The sequence below is a fragment of the Anser anser genome (genome assembly GCF_964211835.1).
Source record: "Anser anser genome assembly, chromosome: 2".
NCBI classification, from domain to species: Eukaryota; Metazoa; Chordata; class Aves; order Anseriformes; family Anatidae; genus Anser; species Anser anser.
In genome coordinates this window covers 124,454,861-124,470,976 of record NC_139721.1, presented here as the reverse complement: position 1 = coordinate 124,470,976, position 16,116 = coordinate 124,454,861, and the positions used below count along the sequence as shown (strand labels likewise).

The following is a 16,116-nucleotide window of genomic DNA, read 5'->3' as shown; positions in this document are numbered from 1 at the left end:
TATTACAAATTCAAGTAATTTTCTCCAGACAAATCTTTATGCCTACATCACCATTTGCCCTGATGCAGATGTACCTCGGCTTTAAATCTGCTGACAGCACTGCTACAGCACCTACAGAATTTGCTCAGCTCTCGGGTAGGTTTTATAACCACACTGATATCCATGCCTCCCACCACTGCTAGTAATAACTGAACCAGTCGGGGAAGGTCTCCGCAAACCCATCGCAGCAGTGATTAAGACCTAGACATACGTATCTACTTGCCCTTTAAATAGAAGGCTTAATTGGCGATGTGGATAGCAGTTTCCTAATGGACAGAAATTAAACTCCATTTAATTCCTGAGCAGACACTTCCAATGCACAAGGTTTACCACACATTTGGAGCGGGGAGGGGGGGGAGGAAGGAATGAGCCGCATACACGACTCTCCCTACCTCTGACAATCACTGAGGAAAAGCAACATGAGGACCAGAATGGCATAAGTGTGGCAGGTGTGAATTGACCTGCACTGGCAAAGCTGTGAGCTGGGAAACTTGCAAATCACATGGTTGTGCAATACTTGGCTCAGTCAGTGCTATCATGTTCTCTTTTAAAAAAAAATAAATAATAAAAAAAAATCTTAAAGACATGTACATCAAGTTAAGGGATTAACTGTCAAGTGACATTACCGAAACAGAGACAATATATTTCTTTATTGTTAATGAAATTCAGTTAAAAGTGAAGGAAGTGATAAAGAAAGTACTGTTTTGTAATGTATTTTACATAAGAACGTAATATAGAAAGGGAAGTGCAATTAAATCTTAATGTGGACTTTTTTATTTTTAGTTTATCATCTGGTTTACATTTTGAGCCCCTTTGCAGCAGTAAATTATACTGGCATTTCTTAGGGAATAGCTGCCATGTTAATTTAGTTTAATAAAATAACTGACAGAGAAAAGGGGGAAAAGAAGCAAGAAGAGACAGTACCCACCCCCCCCATCCATACTCTCCTTATCTTTAGCTAAGTATTCAAATGCTTTCTATATGAATTGTCCGTGGTCCAACTCCAGCACCATGTAATAATACAATACATTACAACACAGTACAATACAATCTTGGATTTCTGTAGCGCCCTTCATGCAAGCATCCCAGGGTGCTTTACAATCATTATGAGTTAAAATTAAAACTGAAGCACATACAATTCCTAATAGAATCATTTTAAAAATGCTAAACAGAACAAATAACTTTTAAGTCTAGATTTAAAAGTCCCAACAGCCAGAGCTTTCCTTACTTCAATTGGCAATGAGCTCCAAAGCTAGGGAGCAAAGCGACTAAAGGCTCTCTCATGTTATGTTAAAGGATCTCTCATGTTGTTTATACTTGTGCAGTACTCTGCAGCCAACAATTTGCCAATAAGAAGAAGAAAAAGACTTATTTGCAATCTTGCTTTAAAGAACAGTGGAGGAGTGGCTTGTTAACCCTCTAATAAAGTTACAGAAAAAAAAATAGGGTTCGCACTCAGCCATAACTGCATTAAGAAGTATGAATGAATGAATACAAAATTTTGTAGCACTGCATTACTTGTCTGACTCTTTACCAGCTAGCTGTAAAAAGGGAAAAAATAACAACAACAACAAACATGTTTTTATATATATGGAAAAATTAAAAAAAAGAACATTATAACAAGTATTTAAAATGCAAGTTATTCTATATACCATTCTCAGGACCACTGAGGCAGTGAAAAAAGAAGCTGAGTAGGGTTCAGTTCTACAACATATACACATTTTAGAAGGAAAATGCATCAGAAGAAAATGTGCTTTGTTCCGTTTTTATTCTGTCACTTCCCTAAAACTTAAAGGTCATATGATACAGATAATCCCTCACATGACACAGTTCTCAAAATTGTTGAGACACAATACCAAGTGGTTAACACACAAAGTGGGGAGGACAGTCACAAAAATATTATTCCCCTAAAAAAACATGAATTTTGTACTTTGTTCACAGGAAAGCTTCGCAGAAAACAACTGCTTATTCCTCCATACAGCTGAATTAAGGGGAGGGAGGGAGGGAGGAAAGAAAGAAAAAAAAAGAAATCAACACTAGCACCATCCCACTATGGGACTTCTCTTTTTCAGAAGCACGCGACCTCATGACAGCACAGATAGATACTTAGGGACTTGTTGACATGTTACAGAGTCTTCTGAAGCCATAAACTGCACTTATTTGAGAAACAAGGTATGCTCCCTTTCCTTCCTGCCTCCCTCCCTACACAGTAAGTCCAGGCCCCATAATTGGTGTGGAAAGGGACTTTGACATCCTCATAATTTTACCTAATGAAGAGGCAGGAAAAAAAAAATCTACATCTTTTCTCCTATAGTAGCTACTGCCCAGAGAAAACAGTTTGAGATTGATATAACTCTAACATTGAGAGTGTTTAAATGCATCTAAAGAACATAAATCAATGATCAAAATATTAAGTGATTTGAATTTTGAACTCACTGTCCTCAAAAGAAATACTACACTAGTGAGGTCAACCAGCAGCACATAAAGGGTATCAGATAGAAGACAAAATATTTTTAAGGTTACACACAAGAGTTGAGTATCCTGAGAACACCCTTAAATACGGTGTACCTCTAAGATTCACCTGGAGTGCCCAGGGGCCTCCAGCACCACACTGAGTCTTGTGGCTGGGTCTTGCGGAGGAGCTGAAACAGAGGCTCCAGCAGCCCCATGCAAGGCCAGCTCTGGGATCGAAGCCCCTCTGTCGCAATGTTATTATTTCATCTGCCCCATCCCATCAGCTATAGTCTCAGTTCTTCACTCCAAATGCCCATCCTACTTGGGTGACTAAAAATCATGGGCACAAATTTTAATAGTTAATTGAAAATGTTTTAAGAATCCCGATACCTTGTCAGCTTGAAGAGACATCAGAGGGAATGCACTTGAGCAACTAGGGGTGGGTTGGAAGGGACCTGCCTGCCAAGACCTGAGCCCAGGCCCTCAAGGATTTACTTCCCTGAAATAATTAATGACATCTTCAAAACCTAAAGCACAGTAACATCTAAAGTAGAAAAAGGAGCTGCATTCCTTACTGAGTTTATTAATTAGGGGGGGAGGGAGGGTGGGAGGGGGAGAGGGGAGGAAGAGAGGAAAGAGAAGGGAAGCGCAAACAGCAAAAGAAACCCAACAACTTGCTCTCAGGTCTAGGCAAGTAAAATTAAAAGGGGAGGGCAGAAAATAACCTTTCGGTTTTGTGAAGAAAGAATTCAGAAATGCTCATAAAAAGTATGGATTTTGGCAACTCTTAATAGCTCATTTCTTGGTTATTTATAGGTCTGGAAATTTTAATTTTAGCAACTGCAACTTTTTTTTTTTTTTGGTCACGACGGCGGTGGGAGTGCAGGTTGTCAGAACAGCAGCCAGGAAATGTGAGAGGATTTCTATATTGCTATTATGCTGCTTGTTTGCTATGATGGCCAGGTACACTCAGATCAGGTAAACTGAGAAACACTTAGGTTCCAAGCAAGCTTTCTTCCTGGCATCTCTGCCAGATCATATAAAACCTGCATGAAATCTACATAAAACAGCATGCAAATTCAGGGCAGGATATTTGAACAAAGAGCAAAGTATGTGATATATATTGTGCCCATGTCATATGCAGAAAATCATTCACTACAGCACCAGAAGTTTGATCAAAATGCAGTCAAGGCATCTATATTTATCACAAGTGCAGAGCCATTCAGACTTCAGTATCATACCAGCACTTGTTTGGTGGGTGCACACGTTTTATGGAATGCAAGCATGTATTTGTCCCCGATCATCAACTGCAGAATTATGTAAAAGATATTCTGGGAAGGGGAGAGAGGGGGACAGGGACGGCACACAAAGATCTTCAAAATAAATGTAAATAGTAATAGAATGCATATAAATTACTATGTCCATAAGTACCACAGACTTCGGATATATTCCACGGAAATATTTCATGTCTCCTACAAAATACATCAAAAAGATGCAACCATGAGATTCTGCTATACATCAAGCCTGGAATTTCTCATCTATAATGCACTGGCTATTGGTTGTCCTGAGAGTTAGGCTAGGTATGGACAGTTTCAAAGGATGAGCAAAAAGGAAGGAAAATAAATTAATAAATAAAAGACCACCTTCATGTTTCGGGATACTGTGGGGAAAGAGAAAGTATTCCTTGCTTTCACAAGTGCTGTTGCAGCTGTTCGATAAAAAAAAACAAAAACACTAAAGTGAAAAACCCAAACCTGTTTGTGAATAGTAACAGCAATGATTCAGAAAATCTTTTTGTAGAAAAAATTCACGGGAGATAATACTAGTTAGAAAGTCAACGTCATTTGATCATTGCCATATTTTCAAAGCTGTGCCCAGAAACTAATTAATCTCTACAATCTCTTAGTCTGGTAGGTAACCTGTTATCTCCCTCTCATGGAAAAGGTAACAGGAACTCAAGTGGTACATCTAAAAGTTCATAAACACACCAACAGTGTGATTGTTCCAGAATCAAATGAACTTCCAGCCTAATTCGAAAGAGACAAAACAAAACAAAAAAACCCCTCATTATTAATGACAGCATAGATACGATCTGTAGCAATTCAGTTATTTTAACTGTAGAAGAAATAAGAAACTTGAGCACTAAAACCCCAAACACAGCAAAATTGTGAAAATGAAGTATGAAATGTTAGAACTAATGCTGAGCAGAGAGACGGTATGATTAACATTAAATAAGTAAATGCAACAGGCCTGCTTGACTGATCACTTTAGAGCAGCTCCCAACAGCCTGAGGTAGAGCAGAGCTTCAGTGCAAGGGGTTGGAAATAAGAATTGATGGTAGAACAATTTCTTTACAACTCTTTGGAGACTGAAGAACCAAAACAGGAGAGAAATGAGATCTAAGCCACTTGCGAGATGTAACAATTTAATGGAATGCACAAGATGGCCCAGAATTGAGCCCTAGATTAAATTCCAAGTTGCCTTCCCCATCAAAAGAGATCTGGAGAGGAAGCAGAAATGAAGTGAGTCGTGCGTATCAAACACAAGAAGTCTTTCACCCAGCACCTGCATATGCTGCTAGTCTCTAGCAATAAAATCTGCAAACCCAAGGAAAAGCATGAAAATACACTGCAGAGCACAAATCAGAAAAGGTTTGGCTTTTCCATGCAAAATTTGTAGCACCCTTTTACCTTGCCTTCTTAATAACAAATTTTGAGAATAAATCTTGATACCTATACTTTCAACTCTATGGCAACTGAGAGCTGTGTGTTTGCTCCAATGTGTCCCAAGGACTCTAATTCACGTCCCTATGACGTGGGTTCCTATAGTAAGTGGTAAACCTTGCTGTCGGAAGGTAGAGAGAGACAGCTTCAGTAACTTCAAAAGAGACCATGTATTCAACTCTCCTAACAGGAGCAAGAGTCGTAGTGGTACTGAGGAAGGCATGAAGACTTCAGATCCACACTCCCCAAAGTTTTAGTTTAAATGAGAAAGAAAATGGCAAAAGGGGGGGGGGGGGGAGGGAAGGAAAAAAAAAAGAAAAAAGAAAACTCCCAGAAGTAGAAGATGCTGTTTCTAAACTCTAATGCAAACTGGATCTCAAAGTTTCTCTGCTAATATATTTTCAAGCTATTAAATATACTTGCACGAGAGAAATAGCGTGCTTCGTATTTTTGCAGTTCACAGAATATCGGTATTCTACATAAATAAGAGCAATTTTCTAATATACAAAATGCAAGGTTAAATAAGAAAAAAAGGTAAATTCTAAGTGAAGATGATGACTCTCAGCCTTCCATGCTTAAATTAGGCTTCAGAGATGCCACGCATTGAGCACAGCAGCTTACATATTCTCTAACAAATCCTCTGTACCTACACAAAACAGAGTACTGCTAATGACAGTGACAGAAAACGATAACTAATCTCGTTTCCACTTTGAGTCATTTTTCTGTGGTTAATAAATTATATCCATAACAGTGTTAATAAGTTATGGTATGGTGTCACTGCATTAGTTTGCATTTGTGATGAAGCGCTTCATATGGCATTACCTATGCCCACGGAAGTACATAAGAGGAGAGACCACCGCTCTTCTCTCACAAGGGTCTAATGCTGGCATTTTGACAAATCCTCTAAGGAAAAACTGCCCTCCACCTTCTGCTTTGCTCTTACTTCTCACCTCTGTTACGGCAGCACAGTATTGCGGGCAATTCACAAACTTGAATATATTTAACAAAACACAGACACTTTAAATCAGTCTCCTTTGCATAGGAGCAATATACAATTAGTTATTATTTCAGCAAATACAGGAAGCATTCATATCAATTGAGTCACTTGAAAAGGCACTGTCAGACCAACATGTCTTCCCTCTCGCTCCTGGAGGAAAGCAGGAAGATTTAGACCAACTGATGGGATCTTGACCAACCACTTGTTTTCCCAAAAGTTAAGATTAAATATACACATTTTAATCTTAATGTGATATGGTCTTTAAAGAAATGGACTACAAAAAGAAAAGCAGAAGCTATTTAAATTCCCAAGCAACCCAACCACTGCAGCACCGGTGAAGATAAACAGATGACAAAAGTACTTAGCATGCTTTAAACAACAGAAAAAAAAAATCTCATGGCTTTAAATATATTCTTTTACAAAAAAAAAATAATTGCAGAACAGCAAAAACAGCAAACAAAGCCTCAAATAAGAGTTCTGTAATCTGGGGTTTTGGTAATCTCAGGAGCTGTTTTTGAGGACTGATATCAGGCAAGGTTTTTGTCCATCAAAATTATGATGTAAAAATTCAGTACTGTTTTTAAAAAAATCTTTTAAAAATAGTAATTACTGAAATTTCTCCAGTACTATGGAAAATGAATACAATGAAGTATTTCTTTTAAAAACTGTTTTCCTCTTTTGCCACTTCATCATCTACATATATACACAAGTTGCTATGTGAAACACTAATCCCAATTATAAATGAAATGTTCCATCTTTATACAATTTATTGGCTTTCCATCACTATCAAGTAAAAACTAGCACTGTTAGACTAAAATGGAGAATAATCCCAAATTATCCGCAGCCTCCACAAGCCAGCAGTGCAAAAGCTCACATGCTTTTATAGTAGGTACGCACAAGATAACTTTGCAGACGTATTACTAGAATGGTTTGCAACCAGTGAAGATAATTTTGATTATTTCCACTTCAAAACTTCCTATATTGAAGCCACATCGCTGAAAACAATCTAACCATGGGGGGAAAAAAAGTGATGGGAAAACAGACTGCTAATATATCCACTGGAAAGACAGAGAGAGAGAGCATGCAAGTAGTTCTCTATAGATTAACTGAAGTCTTTCAGAGACAAAGACTCCAATATTCTGAGCAAGAGAAATAAAATTCCTATAAAAATATCTCAACTTCCTTAACTTCCTTTTTCCTCTCCCTACCACAATTAGCATCATTTATTTGTACACTGAATTTCTGTCTCCACTGTGCCACAACAAAATACAATTTAAAATCTAAAATGTAACAATATATATGAAGTTCCCACCACACCACCGGTGGACTCCGTACTGCATAGAAAAATAAGTTGCTCCTTCCCAGTAATTCGACAAAATAATTAAAGAAAAGAACAATACGACTAAGGCTTCAGGAAGCCATCAATTCAATATTTAGCAATGCATAAATTGAGACTTCATTTTTGTTTAGGTATATTTTGATTAGAACTAATAAATGGCTGATTTTCCTTTGGTTGTTTGCAACAACAACACATCATCCGAAGAGCTTTATTCTTTATTCCCCTCTCATATAGCATGCCAAGGACTGTCTCATTTTATGAATTAGCATTTAAAACTACTGCAGGTTATCTAACAAGCATTCAGATTCAATAGTACTTTTGACAGCAGTAAGTAGAGAGCCTTTTAACATCTTGAACACATGTGCTTGAAAAAAGTAGTTACATCAAAGCAGTTCAAAGACTGAAGACAAAAACCAGTTAAAATCCAGTTTGCTGTGAGACAATTTTAGTGTGGTGTAAACAACCTTTCACAACTCCCCATGGGAAATGTTGTAAGACTATGTTCAAAATGAATCAGGCATATTTATAAAGATCATGAAGTGGTCAAATGAATTTGCATTTTTGGCAGATTCACTCCACGGATACTACTTGCTGCAGTCTGTAGAAATCTCAAATCTCACATCAGTGTTGCCTGTAGTGCTTTATTATTTATTACATGTTATGCTAAGTACCTGTGAAAGGGGACATTCCTTGGCCAATGAACTCTGGTTCATATCCTTCAGTAAGTCCTTCAGAGCATTTCTTACTGTTGTGTGAGACCATTGTTCAGGAGGCAAGTCTTCTAGTTTAGGGCAACTATTTGAAACACAGATTAGAAAAGGGATTATTACAAGATTGCATCCTGCTGCAGAACATTCCTTTAAGACAGACAGATTTCATTTTGCGCATCAAGCAGATGCATCTGGAGATTGCTCTCGGTCTCCTGATTGTTCCGATTAGTTAATTACTTTATACAACACATCTGCTGTATTGATGCATGAATTATACATCAGCTGCATGTGGCGACTATTTTTTCATGTTACTTCTACCTTCCTGCTCTGATGCGCTTGGTAAAACAATTTAAGGTGTAATGCTTTCTCACGACTGATCATGAAAAGCATTAATATATTAACCATTTTTTTTCTTTTTTGTTACCGTGAAATTTAAGAACCTAGACAGCAACAATAAGTGTGAGCAAGTCATTCTTTTACAAAATGCACACAGATGGTACTGTTCATGATATGCAAAAATATTTTTCTCTTAAGTAAACTTTATGTAAAATGCCTTCTTGTAATGCATCATTTAATTGACTAAAATGCAATATAGTTTTAATGAGATATCCAAAGAAAATCTATGTATCAGAGCTATAAAAGTTTTCTGCAATAGTATGCTGTAAGTTAAAGAAGAATTAGGGTAACTAAAAAGGAATTTAGATAAGCCTTTGTACTTTGAGCACACAGCACAGCGGGAATTAAATACAAGCAATATTAACCATGAGAGCTGACAAGTAACAGTTCACTTCCCAGAACTGGTATGCAACTTACCTGTGTAACTGGATTTTCAGTGTGACCACATGATACACATCTTGCAGCATGTCTGCTACTGTAGCATCAGGGGCATCTGTCACATAGGAGAGTGGAACTGGATTCCACTTCCCAACCTGGATAAGCCCTGTGGGGTATATACATATATATATATATAGATATTCTTTTTTTTTCTTTTTTTGGAAGAGGAAGGAGGGCAAGGAGGACAAAACCAAAAAAATTAATGTACCTGTTAATTCCTAGGGGCAAAAAAAAATAACCAATTTTAACAGGATTGGCACTTTTGTTTCTAGCTTCTTAAATCTGACACTATAAAACAAGACAGCCCCCCCCCCCCCCAAAAAAAAAAACAACATACAAACAAACAGACAAACAACCAAAAAAACAACAGAACACCTACTCACACATCACCAAGGGCATTCTTTATGTGTATTGTGAAATTATACAAATACATTACAGTAGAGATTTTTTAATACACATAGAAGCATATTTTCCTCAAGTTATGATTAATTCAATAGGACATAATACAGTAGTTACCCTTCTTAACAAATTATAAAGGATTTTGCAATGCAAGGACTGAGTTAAAAAAAATACTTTGCAGTCTATAAAATCATCAGGAACAAAATAAAAGAAACAGAGCTGGATATTCAGTCATAAATGCAAGTTGACTCTCAACAGTCCATCTGCTCAAATATGCTTTACACTTCCTTGTGGATCCTCAGTGGAGCAGATTATTAAGGTCAATAAGCATACTAATGATTCAGTTGAAGTCTTTTTTTCTTAAAAAAAAAATAAAGAAAAAAGTGTCTACCTCAACATTCTACATGAACAAAACGTGAGCTAACTAAACAAAAATACATTAAGGAAAAAAAGCAACAACAGAGACAGAATCTGCAAGAAGTTTAAGAAGTGAAACCTGCATCTCATTCCTGAAAGAAATCCTGCCCCTCCCTCAGGACCCCCCAAACAAGCACAATTCATTGTACAATTTCCTAACATTATTTACCTTTTGCTTGGGCAGCAGAGCTGTGAGAATATCCGAGTGATAGCAATGCCATTTCAATCAGTTGGTTGAAAAGCATGTCCTTCCTCACCAGCACAAATTCTGCATGCTCCTCCTTAGAATCATACTCAATGGCATTTTCATAATGTTCCACTACACAGAAAACTGGAAGCATACTTCCTGTTAAAAAAAAAAAAATAAATTTCACGTATTAAACTGGAGTTATAGTAGAGTAGGTGGGTCTACAAAGCATTATGTAAATAAAACCTGTATGAACAGGCAGACGAGGCATCAGGAATCATCACAAATATTTGATAAACATATTCCCCGAGTCCTTTCCCCTCGCCCTCCCCGAAAAAGAGAAAGTTCTGCAAAATACCCCGCTCTATGAAAAGCAGAAATGCAAATTTACCTTCCTTGATGGGGTACAGATGAAAGAATTACCTGCTATAGAAATCACAAGGTTGACTGAAGAGAAGTTGATTCTCTCTGTCCTGCCTGATTTGTTGTGAGTAGCAGGCAGCACGAGAACCTAAATACACACTGCAGATGTCTTCAGTGTATGCCATTTTAGTACCAGCCACATAATTTTGTTCGTTAACACTAAAACTTTCTCAGTTCTGCCAAAAATATTTCATTACCTTCAGCATCAACAACAAATCACCTCGCGTGTTATACATTTGCTCTGAAAAGGGCACACGAGGAAACAAGGCAAAAGTTAACACTAATTCATGCCTCATTCATTGAGTGCACTTGAGCACTGCTTTCACTCACATCTTTAAGAAACAAACCGTGATTTCAATTCAGTTTTGAGTAGTGTACCTGCAGCCTGGGCTTTCTTGTTGTTGCCTCATGCGCTTGCATTCAACATTCCTGGTGTTCACTGCTATTTCGGTATGCCTGAAACTGATTACTAATTTCTAGTTTTGTAGCATTTCACGACAGACCCTTCCCCCTGCCATACAGAATATTGAGCAAACCACCTCTTTCCCTTCCTTTTGGATTTTATTTTATTCCTTTAATTCCTTTTTGACAGCAGACAGGAAAATTAACGAACAACCCAGGCTTTTTTGGGGAAATCATCCCCGCCAGCAGCCGGGTCTCCAGACGCTGAGAGAACCCCTCCCGGCCTGCCAGAGGCACCTCGCCCCATGGCCTTCCGCCCCGGCCCTGTCCCAGGTTAGGATCTCCCGGCGACAGAAAGCCAAAGGGTTAAAAGCAGATGTACTGAACCGCCTTATGGCAGCCTGCCAGAGGGGTATCATCTTTAGCATAAATGATGACAAGGGTTATTTTAACAGGGCACCCAGGAACTCCAATTAGTCCTACAATGTTAATGCCTCTATAACCACTGCCCTCTAGACTGACAGAGCCTCCTAACCTGCTCCGGTGCACAAGGCATCCTGCAGCTGAAAAGGAAGATTTACTGTTGACAACAGAAATGCTTTAAGATCACGTCCGCTGACTTGTACCGTAACATCTAGCAAGAAATCACGGTAAAAAAGATACCTTTTAAGCTTGTATATTTAAACTACATCTGTTCACCAGAGAGTCAATCTCTGGCAAACAAACCCCTTCAGGCTCGCTTGGAAAAGCTCACAAACTCACTCCAGTTTGCCCAATAGGCTCAGCATGAAAGACAAGACTAAAAGCTTGCCAATATTTATGTAGTGCAGGAAGGAGCTTTTTTTTTTTTTTCTTTGTGTGTGTGTGTATGTATGTGTGTTTGTGTCTTGTTTTTTAAATCTCAGCGAGACTGGTCAGGAAGGGAGAGAAGACCAAAGCAAAAGCAGTACGTGCAAACTGGTGATTTCTTCATTGGTTTTAATTAAGCTGTGAAGAGCTTTCCAACACACACACACACACACACACACACTTCATCTGCAGAAAGGTTTTGGCTGTTTCCCCCCCCCCTTCCTTTCACACTCTTACAATTGATGTTTCACCTACTACCATCTGACTGAAAGAAAGAGCTCAAAATTCTTAAGTGGTTTCACTGCTAATACCTGAAGATGAAATGTAAACAAAGCTTCATTTTAGCAAACACTGCATATACACTCAAAAACAGCCAAGGCAGATTTGTCTTTTTCCTTATCAGTTCCTACAAATCAGGTTATGATCAGACACAAAACTAGCAATGCACAGGTACTGCATTGCATGTCAGCACAGTTTTTGAGAGGTATGCGGTCTCAGGAGTTACAACATTCTGAAAAATGTAGCACTTTAAACAAAACAGGAGACGCTCCTGGCCAAATTTTGATGTCCAGCGTAGCTTATCAAAGGTGGATCCTGATACTGTGACACAGGTATCATCTGACTACAAATCAAGCTACTAAATCTTTTAGCAAACTGTCACTAGTGTCCTTCTGTTAATGTGAAAAATGTTGTACAGGAGAGCACAACCTCAGCTGGCTGATCTCTCCTGCTAGTGCTTGGCAAGACCTCCAAGTGCAGCAACTCCATAACCTTCTAGTATTAAAGGGGAGAGCACTGGTCAGCGCTCGCTGCTAAAAATACAGCATGATTTAAACCTGACGGCAGTGTTAGAGCTTTTGCTGAAGGTTTACGAGTCTGTGTAAACAGCACGTCTGCCATAAGGAGCAGTGAAGTCTGTAGAATCCTTGTCTAAAACTGTCCTGGCATTAAAGTTTGCTGTGCAAATATCACATAATACCAGAGACAGCTGAAATCTCCTATTTAGGATTTTATGGAACTTATATGTTTGCAGGCGTCAGAAAGTCCTTTTTATATAGCCCCACTGCTTCACTGTACAATATTAATGCACTCTGCTTGAAAAGCCGTAATAAATTATATTTTTAATGCTCTTACCCTGGCTTTCTTAAGATGCATACATTCTTGGCAAACAATCAATAAATAGGGTAATCATGAGCAGAGGCCAAAGAATTTGCTGAAGTGCTGTTTTTCCATTTTTAATAGATAAAGATCTAACAATACGGACTGCTGTGTCTGTTCATTTCAGGATCAATATATTCTTTGTTTTCGCCAAACCGAGGAAAAAATAAATGATTGTACGATAAATGTTATGCATCAGACACAATGAAATTCCTCTGCCTTCTAACTTTGTGCGTTTAATAGTCTTGGTTGCATTTTGCACTTTGCTTAGCAAATGCAAGAAAAATCCGGATTACAAACATATACTGATTATACTGAGAAAAGTAGAGGCTGTTTTAATACAAATGCCAAATTACATACAACATCTTTTGATTTAAATTAGCAAGCCTGCAGAAAATGGTAAAAAAAAGCTTCTATATTATGGTATGTAAAATTTATAGATTATTGTCCATTGAAAGTATTTTTAATGCAAACAAAAGCCATCCATATACAAACATCAGTGATTCTAAATGTGCCTTTTCCTTGTGTAAATGTCTAATTACAGCAAACCAGCCACTGAAAAATATGACACCCAAGTTGTTCATTGTTCAATAATGAATTGTACTTAAGAAAATAAACTGCGAAGATTGACATCATAAATGACTTTTCCAATGTGATACCTAAAGATTTATACACTCTCCTTTCAACCAACTTGCAACTGTTATGGAAATAGTGCTGCCCTTCCAAGCTTGGACCATCATTAAGAGGAAAGGCGAGAATTTGTTTCAGGGGTTCGGTATTTACTCTTACATGTTTTTGCGTTTCTGAGACCAACGCTTTCTCAAAGAATTAATGCATTACATTACTTCTATTTCAATGTAGCAATTTGCTTTAATCAGGGCAGCTAGCCTTTACCTTAACAAAAATCAGACTCCACCCTGTAAAGCAAGATGCTCCACCCAAGCATGAAGCTTACATTTCCCAAATGTGATTTATATCAGAGTTGGGAATATACAGTATTTTAGAATGGAGATTTAATCCTGAAATATAAATGAAGTAGAGTCTGCAAAAGTATGCTTCTCCCCCCCCCCCCATATTATAATTCATATTTCTCAAATGCAGAATTAACAAAAGTGTTACCTTTTCTAATATTAGTTTTCATCAGGTGTCCAGAGTGTTTTAAAGGCACTCCTTGCATTTTAGCTCCTGTACTTCCAAGTCTTCCTCTTCCTAATGGGCTCCCATTCTGTTCCAAGCGCGCAATTTTGGCTGGTGGACCCTTCGGATCGCTTACATTGTTAGACATTTCTGAATGTTCTTTCCCCTGAGTTGCCTCGTTCAAATGATCCATACTCAGTCCCGCCTCTAAAGATCACCTGCCATGATTCAAAAAAAAAATATATATGTTGTACACGTGTGCGCATATGTATACGTACACAGCCTGCACATGTACAGAGATATATATGTATCGTAAGCTCATAAAGAAGAACAAGTAACTATTTTAACTAGGAGAAGATGCCTTTTTTAAAAGATACAAACTTATTCTCCAAAAATGACCCCATACCCCAGTTTACAGAGGGATCGCATCATAATCTGATGGAATTATTTTTTTAAAAAGCCAACTGGAGTACCCCTTAAAAAAATATCTTCATAGTTATTATAAATCTGAGAGGTACTAAGACTCTTATAAATGATGATGTTTGTCAAGGTATGTGCTCCAACACAGCTATTGTTACAAATCTCACAGAAGGGGCTGTTATTAAACCCGGGTGTTTTTATTGTGTTAAAGAGAGAAAGAGAAAGAGGGAGAGACAGACAGAGAGAGAAAGAAAAAGATTCTCCTGAAACTGTTCTCAATCTACTTGATAAAAAATGGATGCACAACAATAGAGAGATTGTTAAAACTTTAGCTGAGGAAGCAACAGATTTATTAGTGAAGTAGAAGACTGGCCATTCACAATTTCCCCCCACACCTTGAAAATAAAAATTAGAAGAGAATTTGACAATTTAACATTCAACTTCAGAAAGCAGTGGCGGGAGGTGGTTGCTTTTGAGTTGCCCAACTGATTTTATACAGAAAGTTTATCAACTTTTGCAAAGTTCAAGATAAGCATATGAAAATTTAAAGGTGTTAAGCCTTAACCGTTAAAGAGTAGTTTGTTTTCTTAAAAAAATAAAAAAAAAGGAAGAAAATCAGCATCTCACAAAACACAATGCTGAAAAAAAATCACAATTTCGACAAGACATTTGAAACCCTTAAAAATAAAGAATCCCTTGGTGATGCAAAGCAAAGTTACACACTGGCACAGCTACATGAAACCCAAAAACGGAAGCAATTTCAATAGCAAATTAAGAAAAGGTATTTGTTAGCATGCTTATATTTCCCTTTTTATAAACTTTTGAAACCTCAGTCCACTAATAACAATTCCACTGAAATCATTAAAAATCCCCCAAGCCTAGAATGTAACAGAGTAAGTTTCAAGGATTTTTGTCGCTCGTCAGAAACAATTTTACCAAGTAGAAAGGCAATCAGTTGCTGAGAACAGAGACATCTTTCTGGTTATGATTTCATTCATCAATACTGTTATGATTGTTAGGGATTTTACCCTACCTTTCTCTGACGGAGAAAAGGTGTGACTACACTCACAATTATGTTATGCATATAAGATAATCACTAAGGACAGGTGGCTAGACATTAATTTATGAACTAGTATTTACATTACCGAGCACAAATAGTAATACTGGGGAAGTCATATTTAGAAAGACTGGTGCGAATCTGATAATTGCTACTTTCTTTCAGTTGCCTAGTAATTCAACACATTTTCTGCACAATTCATAGCAAAGCTATTAAAGTCTAAACATCTTGGGATTTTATTTTTTTTAATATACTATTCTATGTCATTGGTATATATGCCAATTCTGTAAACTATTTTTTTTCTGCAGTGAACACTGCGCTGTTTTTCCTGATATGGTGAAGAAAGAGGTAATGTATTAATGCGAATGTTTACGAGCAACCTAAAGAATGCCAGCGAATAGCTAAAGTTTAGAAAATCATTATTTTTCCTTATGCTGCAAGGTGACATGCTAAGGTTTCCCATTCATCTTGATCCCATCTGTTTTAGGTCGTGTCTCTCATTAACGCTAAACATGCCTATTTTAGCCACTTTCTGAAGAGAGTATTTTTTTTTTCTTTTACTGTGTTAACT

General features: G+C 37.6%; 1 protein-coding gene across 6 annotated transcripts in view; it reads right to left on the bottom strand.

Moving 5' to 3' along the window:
* Window positions 1–16,116, bottom strand: part of SATB1 (SATB homeobox 1) — a 93,268-nt gene that overhangs the window by 56,820 nt on the left and 20,332 nt on the right. For all 6 annotated transcript variants that reach the window (XM_083822431.1, XM_083822430.1, XM_083822434.1 and 3 more), the window contains exons 2-5: window positions 14,051–14,286; window positions 10,082–10,258; window positions 9,076–9,202; window positions 8,224–8,347 (exon numbers count right to left, since the gene is read on the bottom strand). In XM_083822431.1, coding sequence (XP_083678557.1) covers window positions 8,224–8,347; window positions 9,076–9,202; window positions 10,082–10,258; window positions 14,051–14,261 — 639 coding nt within the window. In that variant the 5' untranslated portion in view covers window positions 14,262–14,286. The remainder of the gene's footprint in view (window positions 1–8,223; window positions 8,348–9,075; window positions 9,203–10,081; window positions 10,259–14,050; window positions 14,287–16,116) is intronic.